Raw genomic sequence first — 16,309 nt, 5'->3', positions numbered from 1 at the left:
ATGGTGGTGGTCACACCAATCCACATATGTGATAAAGTTGCATAAAAACCAAAAGTGCATATATACACACGTATACACACAGAAAAGGGAATACATACAAAACTGGTAAAATCTGAGTGAGATTGGTGGATTGTTCCAATGTCAATCTCCTGGTTGGGGTGACACATTTTAGTTATACAAGGTATGACCATTGGGAGAAAACAGATGAAGCGTACATGGGATCTCTCTGTATTATTTCTTACAGCTGCATGGAAATCTACAATTCTCTCAAGATGAACAGGTTTTTAAAAAACTCTTACAATTAACGTGCAAAATACAATCAGGAATTAGCTGCTAAATTCCACAACAGAGATTATGGCTTTTTGCTTACCATTATAATGCTAACATGTAGCAGAATGCCTTACACTTAGCAAATTATTTATGGAATGAATGCAAGAATCTTGAAAATACTCTGTAACAGCAGAAAAAATTTAAACGACTTACATTCTACCACACAGGAATAGTTAGTATATTGTAATACTAACTACTCATGGAATATTATTCAGCAATTAAAACTAATGTCTATAAAGACAACATCAGTACACTGTGTAATATAAAGATATACAGCTACATACATTGTGATTAAAACTAAGAACATAAACATTAATGAACATTTATATTAAAAGAAAGTAAATAAAATAATTGCATTAGGAGATTGGTATAATAGATGTTCCTTCCCCCCTATTTTTCCTAATATTACTCTTGTAATGCTAAAATATTAGTAATACAACTAGAGGCAAGAATGAGAACTGTGCTTAGACCTTTTCTTTCTAAATATTCTTTACTTTTAATTTTTATTATGAAGCATACTACCAAAAGAAAAATACGTGTAGGTTATAAAGGATTATTAATAATAAAACTCTACACATTTATCCCATTTGAGAACCTGGACACTGTAAGACCTTTAACTGAAGCAATTCCACTTAAAATAACTAACAGCTACTCATAATGCAGTAAAGAAATCTAATTCCATGGAGGCCTAAATCGTAGTTGTAAAGTAGAACTTCCAAATCCGACCTGTGTGAGCCTGGGAAACAGGAGTCAGAGCTGCTGATCCCTCAAAGTCCCTGGCTGGCTGCCTTTGGCCACAACAGGCCGTTTCTGTTTACCCTCAGGTACCCTACAAACATCATCTGCCCATCAGCTGTGTGCCACAGGGAGGCTGGGAAGCACTGGTTGTACAGAAAACGAGCAAGGAGGAAGAGAAAAGGCACTGAAGTAGAACTGGTGAATCAACGGTGCCTGTTAAATTGGCAAATCCTGAAATACTCAACAAGAACCTTGGCTCTAGAGGGGACACACAGGTCGTAAAACTTCCAGGGCCACTGACCTCACTATGTGACTACAAAGGTTTATTATTTAGTCCAAAATTGTGGATTAAAAATAAATTAAATACCATCTAGAAGTCTGTAGCTGAATTTTTAAATTCAGCGGTCTAGAAATCTTAACCATCTTTTCCCAAATGCACAGTTCAACATTTCAAGGTCAGGCAAATGTTTTAACTTCATCAGAAAAATCTATGTATGGTGTTACCAGTATCCTCTCTTTAGAAAAATCTTTAAATGATAGCACAGTTCAAAGCAGAATGCAAATCTAGGCACATCTATGTTAGAAAACACACAAGGATGCCCTAAAGACTGCTGAATTTCCATAACAAAAACCCTACAACTTTTGTCCGACACGTTTTAGTCAGACTTCCAGAGGCAGCTTTATTTAATCTGACAGGTTAAGATACTTTTAATCTCACTCATCTCAGAGCCAACAAACATGATTAGCAGGCATCACTAGCAGCTGTGATCCGGTACGCCAGGGTGTGGTAACACAGGTGAGAGACAGGGAGAAAGGAAATGAACAAGGGGCACACTGCATCTGCTTTGCGAACAAAAGCAAGTATCTCATTCTGAATCATCCTTCCACCCAGCTGCCCAAACGCTACGTAATCACCTTGCAACTACAGACTTGGTACTTTCTGTCTTTTAAGCAGGGTCACATACCTGGTAACCATGGACACACCACAGCATTGATCAGAAACTGGGACTATTTGTTTCCTAAGACAGAAACAGAATTAAGTGGTGTCTTTTTAAATCTGTGCATTTGTTCAATGCTCGTGTACTTTGCGTGCTCTTCCATAGTTTGCTGGCAGCTGGCTTGTCTACTGTGGGTAACAGGGCAGTGAGTTAATTCTGATTTAGACATGAGCCCCAGCATCTCAAAGGAATGCTCCCCCTATAATAGTGCTCCTCAAGCTGTGGCCTGGGTTCCAGCAGCATGGGCATCACCTGGGAGCTTGAGAGCAGTGCAGACTGTTGAGCCCCACCCGACCTACAGAATCAGAAGCCACATTTTAATCCCTAGGGAATTTGTCTGCATATTAAAATTTGAGCAGCACTACAATCTTTCGAAGAATGACTTTATTATAACAAAGGATAATAACTCTTAAAAATGTCATTTCTATAAAAATGTCTAACATTATATAAATTTGGTATTCACATAATAGGAAGATTCAGATAGGTTCCAACTCTCAGATACTTCAAAATCCAAAAGGGGACAGATGGACAAAGTAAATAAAGTAAAAGGTCAGGCATGGTGACTCACACCTGTAATCCCAGCACTTTGGGAGGCCGAGGCGGGTGGATCACCTGAGGTCAGGAGTTCAAGACCAGTCTGGCCAACATGGTGAAACCCCATTTCTACTAAAAATACAAAAATTAGCTGGGCATGGTGGCAGGCACCTGTAATCCCAGCTACTCAGGAGGCTGAGGCAGGAGAATCACTTGAACCCAGGAGACAGAGGTTGCAGTGAGCTGAGATCCGAGATCGCATCATTGCACTCCAGCCTGGGCAACAACAGCAAAATTCTGTCTCAAAAAAAAAAAAAAAAAAAAAACATTTAAAGTAAAATGTGCTTTATACTATAACTGAGCTAGAAACAAGGACTGACACGAACACGTGACTCACCTCTATCTATTTATTAATTTATTGAGACAGTCTCGCTCTGTCACCCAGGCTGGAGTGCAGTGGTGCGACCTCAGCTCACTGCCTCTGCTTCCAGGGTTCACGTGATTCTCCCACCTCAGTCTCCCAAGAAGCCAGGACTACAGGCACATGCCACTACACCCAGCTAATTCTTGCATTTTTCGTAGAGACAGGGTTTAATCATTTTGGCCAGGCTGGTCTGGAACTCCTGACCTCAAGTGATTCGCCTGCCTTGGCCTCCCAAAGTGTTGGAATTACAGGCGTGAGCCACTGCACCTGGACACTTTTTTTTAAAACTAACTTCCTACAAAATGCTTGGCAGATATAATCATTTCTGCCTATAGTGAGCATGCTAAGGATTAATAAATTACAGCTTATGAAAGCCCAGCTCTTGGGGATATTTTTATGAGATTTACTGAGGATCATTAGATTAACCCAAGGTGGCTTATGGAAATCCAGGCACTTGGAGCTTGGGCCCCAGCATCACTGCATCTCACTGGCCTCAACCCATTTAAGCCAAGAATAACTGATTTCTTTTACTACTTCATGTTATAGCTTTTGTTTTTCACTATTTTGTTAAAAGATTATTAAGTATCAAGCTATTAATTATTACACACATGCAAGGAAACATTTATTCTTGGCTTAAATGTCAGTTTCTCAGTCGAAGGCAGGTCCTCCTAGTCTGGACTCTTAGTACTCTGAACTTACTAGAATCATGATTACATAACTGTGTACTAGTTGTTAAATGTCTGTAAGGTCTCAGAATATAAACTTTATAGAGGCAGGAATAAAATGTGTATTACTTACCAGTCTATTTTTGCCCCTTAAATTTAGGATTTTTCCCAGATTAGAAATTAAAATGATGTTTGAAATAATGAATGAACCTACTACAGAAATACAGGTGACAGTAACACTTCTCAAAGTACTTCCAGACTCCATAAAACAATGCACGCCGATGAACTGTGCTGCTGATTTTAAATGACAAAGTATTTTTAGGTATTTTGGATCAGAGGGGAGGAATAGTAGCAATAGAGATAGAAGACTTGAGCCTCCATTCCTTCATTTGTAAAATGACCAATATACCAGCTGCTCTGTCTACTCAGAGAAATTACTTAATTAACCTGACATAAAGCCAAGGTAATAAGGATCTTCCTCCATCCTGTATCATTCTCAGGACACATACTCAAGAATGCTGCCATGTGAGAGAACTGGGAATGGAAAAGCCACCCCCCACCACCAGCACCCACCCCACCTCTCCTCCCCGCAACACATAGCCCAACCAGAGCTCAGAAGGACCCTGATTCAGACCTGACTTTGCCTCCGCTGAGGGACACCAGGAAAGCTGCTGTCCTGAACTGTAACAATGGCAGGTCCCCAGTGCTAGCTAGATAGTAGGCTCTCAACAAGTATTTGTTATATGAATGGATGTATGAATGCTTACCTCACAGGACTGTTGAGAAATAAGTGAAAAAGTAGGTAAAATGACCAGCATAAGAGCCTGCACACATATAACACATTAGTCGCTTCCTCCTCCTCTATTTCTCACAGGGTCGTGATCTCTGACCCTGTGTGCTCATCAATTTTGCCACTACATGTTATGGCTTTTGCTTTTCCTCAAGATACTTATTATCTATCAATAAAATGACATAAATGCAAGAGAACATAGTCATTTCCAAAACAACTGATAAATTACTAGAACAGGCAGCCTAGTGCTTAGGTGGCTGGGGGAAGTCACCATGGTAAGATAACTGTCCAGGCCAACCTATCAAGTCAGGGAACCAAGTGAAGCACACCAAAATCTCTGAGCTCATTTGGTTTGGACAAGACAAGTACTATCTTGAAATATCTCAGTCCTTCATTCTTTTTTTGGGCAGGTCCAACATGAAGCCTAATTAACTACAAAGATTTTAAAACCTAGCTCTGGGGTCAATTTTACGCTTTAATAGAATGTAGCACCAAATCATTTCTGTTAAACATTATTTCAAAACATTACTGTATTCTGCTTATGGGACTCAATGACCACTTAGAATTTGGAACACACAAATATAATGATCTCAAAGCGGATCATGGACTCTACTTAAATAAATCATACCTAATATTCTGCCACTAATTTATTCTATCCTATGTTTTCTTCTTTCTAGAAATTCAACTACAGACCAAAATTCCAGTACACCAATCAAAAGTTTAGGATATTTACATTGCAGTAATCAAAATGAGTATAAGATGTTTTTTAGGAATATTCCAAATTAGAAAATATGAATTCCTCTGACCTAGGTTTTTGAAACTGACACATACAGACGAAATAGACAACAATTTTTAAGCACTCAACCCTTCAACTATACAAGCACTCTTAAGATACATTAGTCACAAGGGAAAAGAAAATAAACCTCAACTTGCATTCAGGTTGATTTTTTCAAATTAAGAGTCAAGTTCATCAGCCTCATTTCACCGATGTGGCACAAGCAAAACTGATTAGAACCTAGAATATAACGATCCCTCTCTTCCCCTCTTACTGCTAACATGCCCTGAAGTTAACTTTATCTTGTCACATCCTATACAATACTAGTGTATAACTATTTCACAACAGCTATTGTTCAACTTTTCGGGAAATACGTAATTATAGTGATGAAGTAAGTGCCAAGACAGTTTGAAAATACAACAGTATAGAAGCTTGACTCTTCATTATGGAAAATTAGACAGCAGCCATGAATTAGGTATGTAGTCACCAGTTCTAAATTTTAACATTCTAGAATTTTAGAAAGAAAGAGAAGTCAAGGTACCTAGTATGGTTTGCCATATTAGGATTATTCTCTTGGCCAGAGTCACAGAATAGAGAGGTGGAGGGGCTGTGAATAGAGGGCTGGTGATTAGAAGAATGACAGCCACGTTCTTTTGCATGAGAAGGGTTGCAAAAGCAGCTGCAAATGCTCAGCCATCAACAGCCTATGTGGCTTGTCAGTGGACACCAGGCCCCACCAGTTTCTGCTGAACACAGGAAAGAGGTTAAAAACATGACCTGCAAGATATTCGCACTGAGATACAGTCATCTGAAAAACTGGTCTGAGCTGAAAATTCTGGGACTTAAAACTGACTATGGGGGTGGTGGAGGGAGAAACTATGGTTGTGAGAAAATGTGGGTAACTGTGAAAGGAACACCTGAAAATGTTCATCAGTGCCTACAGCATGACACCTAACCAAAATTATTTTTTATATAATTCTTAATTTTTAAGATTTACTTTTACTATATTTTTTATATAATAACATATTGAAAACTGCAGGCAAAGGTTACTGCCATTAGACAAAGTCATTGTCCATAAAGAAATATTTTATTGCTATCAAGCGTAAGTCCAACACATTTTTATGTCACATGGTTCACACATTGATTCAAGTGGATAGTAAACCCCTCCAGAGAGAAGCAGCCTCCCAAGGTACAGAGTGAGCTTTCTTTGCTAAGTAAAGCTTAACACATATTTCAAGTGAACACAACCTCTGATTTGAGAACTGCTAAATTTCTTCTTCTGCTGAATTTAAACAACATATTGAGAACTGTAAGTTCTCAGCTGCACAGTTGACTTTTTACCTCTTTCAATTTCTATTAACAGAGAAGATTCAGTCCTTCACCACCAATGAGCCAGTAAATGGAATACCTAAGAGGACGGCCAGCACCTGGAAACCTGCTGCTGAATAATGAAATGTGCTAGAGGCACAGACAGAATCTCATGGTGGTTTCAGATCTTGGCTGAAAAAGCAGAAAGTGCTTCCTAGTCGCACACTTTGCACACATCCAAGCTTCTTAACAAAGAATAGGTTAATTAATTAGTTTCATATTCTCAAATTATAACCTAGATAATTTACCATGGCACACTACTGTTTGGTATCCAGAGTCTTACCTCTCAATAACATTTAATAGTATTCTAGGTTAGAAATTGGATTCTCTTTACATGATTAAAATCATGTGATTTCAGGCAGTTGGCAGGCCACAAGATGTACTTTAGAATGTGATTCACTTAATGAAGTTGAAAAGAGTTACACTGAATTTCTGACAGGGTTACACTTACTTCCTTCAAATTAGGAGAAGAGGTGAAGAAAGCTACACTCTGATGGGAAGGTTAAGACAAATAGTGGACTTCTGCTAAAAACACTCTCCTCTTCCTTTTATGCAAAGGTAACTGTTTCCTTATAAGCAGCAGTAATAAGGAATACATCTTTTGAACTTAAATACTAATACAGCTTTCATTCCTTCTATGAAAGGAAAATAGCAGGAGCGAAAATCATGTCAGTAAAGTGAAGAAGTTTCATTTGGTCTTGACCACGGAGAACATTTAACACATTATTATTTTCTTATTTTAAGGTTGCTTAAAACAAGACTTCACTTCTTGTTAGATGCTGCCATACATGATGGTTCAGATACTCCTGCTCTGTTTTAGAGCATGTAGAGAGCAGAGTTTTGCAACCTCAGCACTACTGACATGCTGGGCTAGGTAATTCTTTGCTGTAGGAGATCGTCTTATGCATTGCAGGATGTTTAGCATCCCAGGGCCTCCACTCACCAGATGCCCTTTGCACCCTCCCCCTTCAGTTGTAACAACCAAAAATGTCTTCAGACATTGCCAAATGTCCTTTGGGGGACAAAATCACCCTTGTTTGAGAACTACTAGCTTACAGTGTAAACAAGCTAAATAGTTACATAAAACTGAGACTTAAACTTCCTTATTACTTTCAATTACAATTCATATAGCCACAATTCCCAAATCCTCAGCCAAATAACTAAAAAGAATTCAATTTCTGTGAATAGCAACAATGAAAACCCAATCTCAATTTTATGTATAATTTGAAATGTTTTAACTTCCAGTATCTTAACCTCAGCAATCTAACAAACTTATAGATCTAATGTTTTCACTTTTCAAGTTTAATATTTTGATTTTTAACTTTCTAACTAATTAATGAAAATGAACCCTCATATCCGCACCCAGGATTGAATCTTTTGTCAAACGAGAAAGGCTGTTTCTGCTATTTCTAAAAGATCTACTTACTGCAAATCTCAGATCTACTCTTGGGACAGGGAGAGAAGGAAAGAAGCCCCTGCTGTGTCTCCAGCAGAGCTCAGGCCTCTGGCCCAACCCCATGTGAATAGCACACAGCACTGTGCTCTGCCACAATGTCACATATCTGATGGTGAGTCACTGCTGGGAGGGTTTCTAAGAGAATGTCCTTCTTCTTCTCTATTCTGGGTCTTTATTCAAAAGAACCATCAAAAATAATTTTTCAAAGAACTCCTTCTGCATATTAACTATTGGTTTTGTCCTGTGTGTTTTTGTTTTTAAAAACACGGCTTGTTATTTCAGAAATTGGCCTGAAACGAAAGCACACTAATTCATTTGATCAACTTCTCCAAAAGATATGAGACCCTATATCACAGACAGAACTGTTGTATAAATATAACTATAAAAACATTTATATGTTATAGAAAATGGATGCTGACTTTGTCAATGTTCTACTTTTTGGCCCTGCAGATACCTCTGACACACAGCCTTGTAGAGAATGAGAGTTTGGAAGCAAAGATTATTCATATAAACTTTCTATCTTCTTTTTTATGCCACCTGAGAGAATGAGACCCAAATTATCAGGTTTATTCCTCAAGTTTCCATAGTGACAATGCTTAATCCTCCTGGAATGGCCTGTCAAACTCTCTTGAGCTTACATTTACTTAGGTTTAAGATAGATGTTAAAGTTTTTCAGTGTTTTGAATTTTTGAATAATCACAGTACATTTATCATACTCTAAATTAGATACAGGAAGACAACTTAAAGACAATCCTATAAAATTGCCTATCATAGTTTAATCTTTCACATCTATAGAAAAAGATGCATTTACATACACATACACACACACACACACACACACACACTTCCCAAAAGAGCACAACTTAAAATCCTTGCTCCATCTCTTATACCTTTCAGGCAGAATAAACCACAGCAATTATTTCTGAGAAGAGCAGCCCCTAGAAATAACTAATTATTCACAGCTTATCAGACATGAAGATAGTAGATACATACCATCAAAACTACCTTGCTCAGAAGCAAGACGCAACAGCTGATTATATGTTTCAACTGAAGGCTGATAAACGAAGACTCCGGAATTGAAGCAGTCAGGCCACCCTGGGTCTGGTGCTGCTGACAATTCTTCTCTCTCAAAAAGATCATCAATATTTGCTAGGACCTGATCAAAAGGGAGAAAGAGCATTACAGAAATGTTTTTGCTACAGAATACCCTTCTTATGTTCTCCCTATGTCATCCAACACAAAAGATGGTGACAGCTGTAAGGCAGCCTGGGCCTCCTCTCCTTCATCCCCTGACATATTTCATGACAGTGGTTCTATCTGAACTTTGCTGTCAAGTCTTGACAGCATTCCTCAAATGCCTAATAGGTGTCTATTACCATATATATCTTTCTTTTCTACCCTCAAAGCCACACTCACCAGAGTATCTGCATCCATGAATACACATTTTGAATACTGTGTAAGTGACCAGCAGTGGAGCTTTGTCAGTGTGACACCCAACTCTGGCCTCTTCATTAAGGTTAGATGAGCAGAATCGCCACTGTCCAAGACATCTACCATGATGACTTCATCGAAGACTGTCTCTAAAACTTTTCTGTCAAAATAAAATCCAGAAAACCACACTTAGCATCTTTTCAGAACAAGTGACCCACTAATGCAAGACTGATGCTTTATTACCCTCTCCATCAATTACTAGAACAATGTATTGCTTTGTAGAATATGTACCCTTAAATCTGTTCTAATTTTACTCCAGGACAAATTGTGTTTATTTGCATGTCCAGTTAACTTCACTAAAGTAATAAGAACTGCTTATGGTGAGGATGAAATGCGTGTCTTAAAACATTATTATAGGCCGGACGTGGTGGCTCACACCTGTAATCCCTGCATTTTGGGAGGCCGAGGTGGGCGGATCACGTGGTCAGGAGATTGAGACCATCCTGGCTAACACAGTGAAACCTCATCTCTACTAAAAATACAAAAAATCAGCCTGGCATGATGGTGGGTGCCCGTAGCCCCAGCTACTTGGGAGGCTGAGGCAGGAGAATGGCATGAATCCGGGAGGCAGAGCTTGCAGTGAGCCGACATCACGCCCCTACACTCCACCCTGGGGGACAGAGCGAGACTCCGTCTCAAAAAAAACAAATAAATAAAATAAAAAAATATTATCACAGAAGAAATTTTCTGGGTTTTTGTATTTTACTATATCACTGAATAGCAGATAGGTTGTGGAAATAGCTTGCAAAAATGTATAAAGGGCTCCGTTTATTAGGTTGCCCATTTTGTAGAATCCAATATAACTAGTGTTTATTACATGCTGAGCACTTTGCTTAAATATAATGAGATTCACTTTGGTTTGTGAGGTACAACACTTCCCTACGCCCCAAATTAACTAAGGCTTTATTTTAGAAAGTTCTTGACGGTGGATCGGGAGGGTAGACTTGAGTAAGACACTAAATTGAGCACAAGAAAAAACACAGGGTAAAAACGTATCATACTAAAAGTTTATAACATCAGAGATGCAGAACAAAAGTGGTACTGTATTCTGTCTCCAAAGCTGTACAAAAATATGCTTCAGTTCACACAGTAAACTTGATGTTTTTGAAGAGAAACGGTGAGGAGAATCACTCACCAAAGTAAACTGATGGTGGTTACAGGAAAGGTAAGACTAGATCTGGTTTCTTAGACATATTCTAATAGAATACAAATTAGGGCATACACATTAGGAGACAGGCTTTTTGGCATCTTTCTAAATTACCATTTAGGAACAAGGGTGTTAGTGTGAAAGATATACGTATGTATACAGAATGCCTACTTTTTAGAGACCCTTGGTCTGTGCTTATACTTTTTGGGAGAAAAAAAAAGTTACAAAAAGGGCATTTTCAATTTCTTAGAGGGCCAGGAGACCACAAAAATAAACACATCACAAAGTTACTAATGTGCCCAGATACTTTAAAAGTTAGTACTAGGGACTAGGTAGCTCATTCAGATACTTCGATTTGTTGTTGTTGTTGCTATTGTTGAAGACAAGAGTCTCACTCTGTTGCCCAGGCTGGAGTGCACTGGCACAATCTTGGCTCACTGCAACCTCCACCTCCTGGGTTCAAGCGATTCTCCTGCCTCAGTCCCTAACCCCAAGTAGCTGGGATTATAGGCACGCGCCACCACGCCTAGCTAATTTTTGTATTTTTAGTAGAAACGAGGTTTTGTATTTTTAGTAGAGACAGTGTTTCGCCATGTTGGTCAGGCTGGTCTGGAACTCCTGACCTCAGGTGATCCAACTGCCTCGGCCTCCCACAGTGCTGAGATTACAGGTGTGAGCCATCTTACCTGGCCCAAATACTTAAAAACTTAATTCCATCAGATCAAAGTGAACTAACCAATCACGAAGCAGTTTATACCCTTTAGTGTGTTTCCCGTAGTAAAACCTAGTTTGGAAAGCCCTTTGGTAAAGATTCTAGTATATTATATTGTAAATAAAGACCTTTAACTTACAAATGTCAACTGGCAATGGATAATATAACTACTTTTCTAAGTCACTTGAGAGTTTCCCTAGTTTGCAACATGAAACAATGTAGCCCCTGCTCCATCTTGGGAAAGGAACCTCCATGAATTGTCACTGCATAAAGGTGTATGTAAGTAGGGAATGCCGGACACACTCCTTCAGATCACCCAGAGGGGATGGAGTGAAGGAAGACGACTCCTCCTTCCACTCCTAGCTGGAATCAGAAAGTGTGGGCCAGCACACCACCTTCCAGAAGAGAATGTAGTTGGAATATCTCCCAAAAGCTAGGAGGTGTTTTCAAATCCAGCAATCCTTCACTCAGCATCTCTCATTTTTCTCTACCCCGGGCTCAACTCCTGAAAAGAGCATGGCCTCAATGTCCAATGATGTCAGAAACAGGGAGAAGGATGTCAGAGACCCTGTGGATGCTGGGGCGGCAGCGAGGTCCTCACCTCATGGAGTCTGAGACCTGAGGAGTAGCGAGCACAACCAGCCTCCTGGTGGTCCTGTGCTGTTTCAGAGATGAGCCCAGGACCAGGGCACCTTTGGCATAGGCATCGTTTGTGGTCAGTGTCACAAAGGCCTGATCTTAATACAAAGAAAAAAAAACACTCATTACAATATCTTATCTGGAGAGAACCTTTTCCCCAGGAACCCATTCAAACAGTAATTCAGCAAAACCAGTTCCTCTAACATCAACTTTCTCTAAGAATCAAGCTGCAGCCCCTTTGGGGAGAAAACCGTAAGTATCCACTTCAAGAATGGTTCAAGATCATAGCAGGCACAGATGGCAACCTTCAAGAGGTTGATTAAGCTACAGAAATTAAATCCAACTTAGAGTCCCGACATGCTAAATTCTCAGACAAAACAATAGCTTAATACCCAGAGTTTGAACTCCAGGCAATTAACATATGGTAATGAAGAGATCAAGTAGTATATCTTCTGTTTCTTCTATCAAGTACCGTAGACAGTGTTTTCAGACAAGCACAAAAACAACCGTCAAACTCAATTCAGACAGTCTGAAAGCAGAGTCCATATTCTTCATTCTGGTACTTATGTTTACGCCATGCCTCAGGCATGTATGTATGTATGTATGTAGGTATTTTTTGAGACAGGGTCTCACTCTGTCACCCAGGCTGGAGTGGAGTGGTGTGATCATAGCTCACCGTAGCCTCGAACTCCAGGCATCTTACACATAACTGTTTCCTCAACCTGGAGCAAAAGCTCCCCTGCCCCAATACCCCTGAAGAATAACGTTGAGTCTCTCCTCAAATATTAGCTCCTCAGAGAGGCCTTCCCTCCTTGATGCTTCTATCTAAATAGTGATCAATCACTGATAAATAGATTTGGAGATCACCCACGAAGCCCTAACCAGCCTGCCTGCTTTTCTTTGAAGAAGGTGGTGCAGGTCCATCCTGCACCCTGCCCCTCCCCACGCCCAACCCAACAGACATGCACCCCAATCTCCAATAATTACTTAGTTGCCAGAAGAGAAGGTAAACACATGGATTTTTCTTCCTACTGAACGGTCCCCAACCTCCCAAGACCCCTAGCACAGGCTTCAAGATTTCTCCAGTCATTCCCTGGGACAATTCTGGGCCATGTTCCATCTCCAAGAAACATTAAGTTGGTGGGCATCCAAATGCATAGGACACTTCAGATCAAGGTCTGGTAGGCGTCAGTTGCCTAACCAGGGAGTTGGGACATTTTGTCATGAAGTCCTTCTCTTTCGGACCCGTGTTTCCTCATTCTCCCTTGCCCATTTTCCAAGGTGGAGGCTGGAAGCAGTGGAAATTCCACTGAAACGTGAGAGGAAGCTGTGGGTTGCCTAGTGGGCCAGCGCATCCCTCGGCTGCTGACCTGACAGTCATCTTCACACATTTTATTAGGCCCTCTCCCATGGCAGGCCAACTACTAAGTTGTAGGAAGACCAGTTCCCCACCCTCGAAGGGCCACCAGCTTCCCAGTCACTCACACTCTAGGAAAGCTCTGAACAGTGACACCTGTCCCTTGACAGGACCATCAACATCCGCCTGTACTTGCTCCCATTATCTTCAGCCCATTATAACATGGGTAACATCCCAGTCAATCTGCACCAAAAATACTTAAGCTGGGCAAAATGAACGATCATCTAACTCAAATGAAGTCCAGGTTCCAGGCGATAATGGAGAAAAATGTAATAAGGTGAGCAGGATTCAAGGATTTACGGAAGCAAGAATATGGATGATTTTCAAGATTAAATAAGGGATAGAACACAGGTTAGAACACCAGACTAGCCAACATTACAAATGACCAAGAAAGACCAATGACAGCTGGGTAGGAGTTTAATCTTCCTAAAGACGGCTGAACTCTGGGTTACACCTGCAATCTTTGTGGCAGTTCAATTGCTGTAATAACCCTGGCCATTACCCTCAATGACACGGAAGGACCAGCTAACTCGGAGCTTCCCAGTGCTGGGGCTGACTCGTGGAGTGGCCCGGACGCCTCGCAACAAGTGAAGCCAAAGCCGGCGCCCTCCCACCTGACGGGGCCCGCGCCCGGGGACGCTAGTCCCACTCCCGGCTTCCCGCAACCCGGCCCCAAAGGCCTAAAAATAGGCTCGGCGTGGCGGCCGGGGCCGGGGCGGGCGGCAGAGGAGCCGGGCGGAGGCCGCGGTATCCCCGCCTCGGGACCCCCGCTTTCTGGAGTTCCGGGCCGCTAGAGGCTGTGGCAGCTCCCCAAGATGCCGCTGCCCCCCGGACTCCCGCCTGGACCCCCCAGGCGAATCGGTTCCCCACCCCCACACGGCTCCGCCGCAGCTGCTCCGCCCGCCGGCCCTTCGCCGTGAGAGCAGGAGGAAGGGCGAGGAGACGGAAGCAGGAACCAGGGCCCCGGCCGAGGGCCCGGGCTCTGCCCGGCTACCCCATCCCTGCGCTCCGGGGGGCGGCGGGGCGGCCGCTGACGCAGGCAGAAGCACGCCTGGCTGCGGCCAGCCAGCAACTTTGCGGCGGTTTTGTCCTGCCGGGAACACCCCGGGGCTCAGGGCGGAGGCGGAGAAGTGAGGCGGCGGCTGGGCAGGGAGCCGGAGTCCCGGGGCTGGCGGCGGCGGGCTGCGCGGCGGTACCTGTCATGGTGCTGCCGGGGGCGCAGGCGGCCGGGGTAGCCGCAGGTTGGTGGCTCAGAGAAGCCGGCACCAGGAGGGAGCGCTGCCAGCGAGGAGGCACGGCGGGGAGCGGAGCGTCTGCCCCATGCGCTCTTATAGCGGCCGTCACGTGGCCGCGCACGCTCTCGCTGCCGTCCGCATCCTCCCTGCTGTGCGGCCGGCGGGGGCGGCGGCCCGCGGGGCTCCGGGGCCCGCGTCCGCCTCGGCTCTTCCTCCCTCACTCGGGGCTAGGCTGCGGCTGCGGCTGCGGCTGCGGCGCACCGGCGGCCCTGGTCTTACTTCCCCGGGGCGCCTGCTCTTGTCAACCTCGCGCGCCCCTCCCGCCCCGTCTCCGCTAAACCTAGGAGTTTAAGGGGGACTTTGGGGCTGAGTGCGGCATCAAACTCCCCAAGAAGCCAAGGGTTAGGGAAACTTAAAAAACAAGCAAACAAACCCCAGATCACTCTAGTTAAAATCATGCGTCCGAACTGCTTGAATGAAACATAAAATTTTCGCTTTTTTTTCAGAATTTCGATCAGTCTCTATAATCATTCCTTAGTGTATTTACAATGGTTTTGTAGCCTTAACCTAAAAAATATAGTGAATATTTGGTTAAGTGTTAAATTCTTGGAGCCATCTGCATCAATTAGGCATGGAAGTACTTCGTTTAATCCTTGTACCAACTCAGTGAGGCGTTATATATTCATTTAACAGACGAGGAGGAAACTAAGGCACAGAAAAGTTAAATTAATTTTCTTCTTCTTTTTTTTTTTTTTTTTTTTTGGTATTTTTAGTAGAGACAGAGTTTCACCATGTTGGCCAGCCTGGTCTGGAACTCCTGGCCTCAAGTGATCTGCCAGCCTTAGCCTCCCAAAGTGCTAACTTTTCTATAGTCATATAATATAAATGGAGAAAGTAGGATTTAAACCCTGGCAGTTTGGTTACAGAATCAACCTTCTCACCCAGAAAGTCTTGGTGCCTCTTGGACACAGGGGCTCCAAAAAGGTTAGTAAATTATGGTAACTGTAGTTAGGTAATGTTTTGGCTAACCTGTTTCACAAATCTTGAAATGGTCAATTTGTCATTTTGCTAGGAAGTTGAGAAACAGCTTTAATGTGATCACTTCTCTGCTCCCCATCCCCAGTCCAAACACAGCACAAGCCTCTGATAGTTCAGTTCTCTGCAAACTGAAAACTGAAATTGCTCAGTAAATGCTGAATGAGTACTGCAAAGCCATTTGGAAACCAATCAGGAAGTTGACATCAGTTTAAAAAGCAAAATAGATGCTTAAGAATAAGTGATTTATTTGCAAGGGTGGTACTGCTGTCCTCAAACCAGTTATATCACTGTTTCCTCGTGTGTGGATGTGGAGCTCCTACATCGGAATCACTGGAGGTACTGGTTAAAGTGTAGACTTTTGGGCCTAAACCCAGACCTCCTGAATCAGAATCTTAAGGGTAGGTTTATTTTGGTGCAAAATAATTTTGAAATCCATGCATGGTTTTTTTTATAATATGTATATTCTATGGACTTTTTGAAGTCGCTTCATATACTCTTGATGTAATGAGATACTCTGTAGGTATAATCATTATATATTTTTAATATAAAAAG

At 42.1% G+C, this 16,309-nt stretch overlaps 1 protein-coding gene across 3 annotated transcripts in view; it reads right to left on the bottom strand.

Moving 5' to 3' along the window:
• The window catches only part of GYG1 (glycogenin 1), a 36,777-nt gene extending 21,990 nt beyond the window's left edge, over nucleotides 1-14,787 (bottom strand). For all 3 annotated transcript variants that reach the window (XM_015131770.3, XM_015131771.3, XM_015131772.3), the window contains exons 1-4: nucleotides 14,681-14,787; nucleotides 12,030-12,165; nucleotides 9,495-9,669; nucleotides 9,072-9,234 (exon numbers count right to left, since the gene is read on the bottom strand). In XM_015131770.3, coding sequence (XP_014987256.1) covers nucleotides 9,072-9,234; nucleotides 9,495-9,669; nucleotides 12,030-12,165; nucleotides 14,681-14,687 — 481 coding nt within the window. In that variant the 5' untranslated portion in view covers nucleotides 14,688-14,787. The remainder of the gene's footprint in view (nucleotides 1-9,071; nucleotides 9,235-9,494; nucleotides 9,670-12,029; nucleotides 12,166-14,680) is intronic.
• Between the last annotated feature and the right edge of the window lie 1,522 nt (nucleotides 14,788-16,309).

This window comes from Macaca mulatta, chromosome 2 (assembly GCF_049350105.2).
Source record: "Macaca mulatta isolate MMU2019108-1 chromosome 2, T2T-MMU8v2.0, whole genome shotgun sequence".
Taxonomy (NCBI): domain Eukaryota; kingdom Metazoa; phylum Chordata; class Mammalia; order Primates; family Cercopithecidae; genus Macaca; species Macaca mulatta.
Note: the sequence above shows the minus strand (reverse complement) of the source record. Positions and strands in the feature narration are given on the sequence as shown.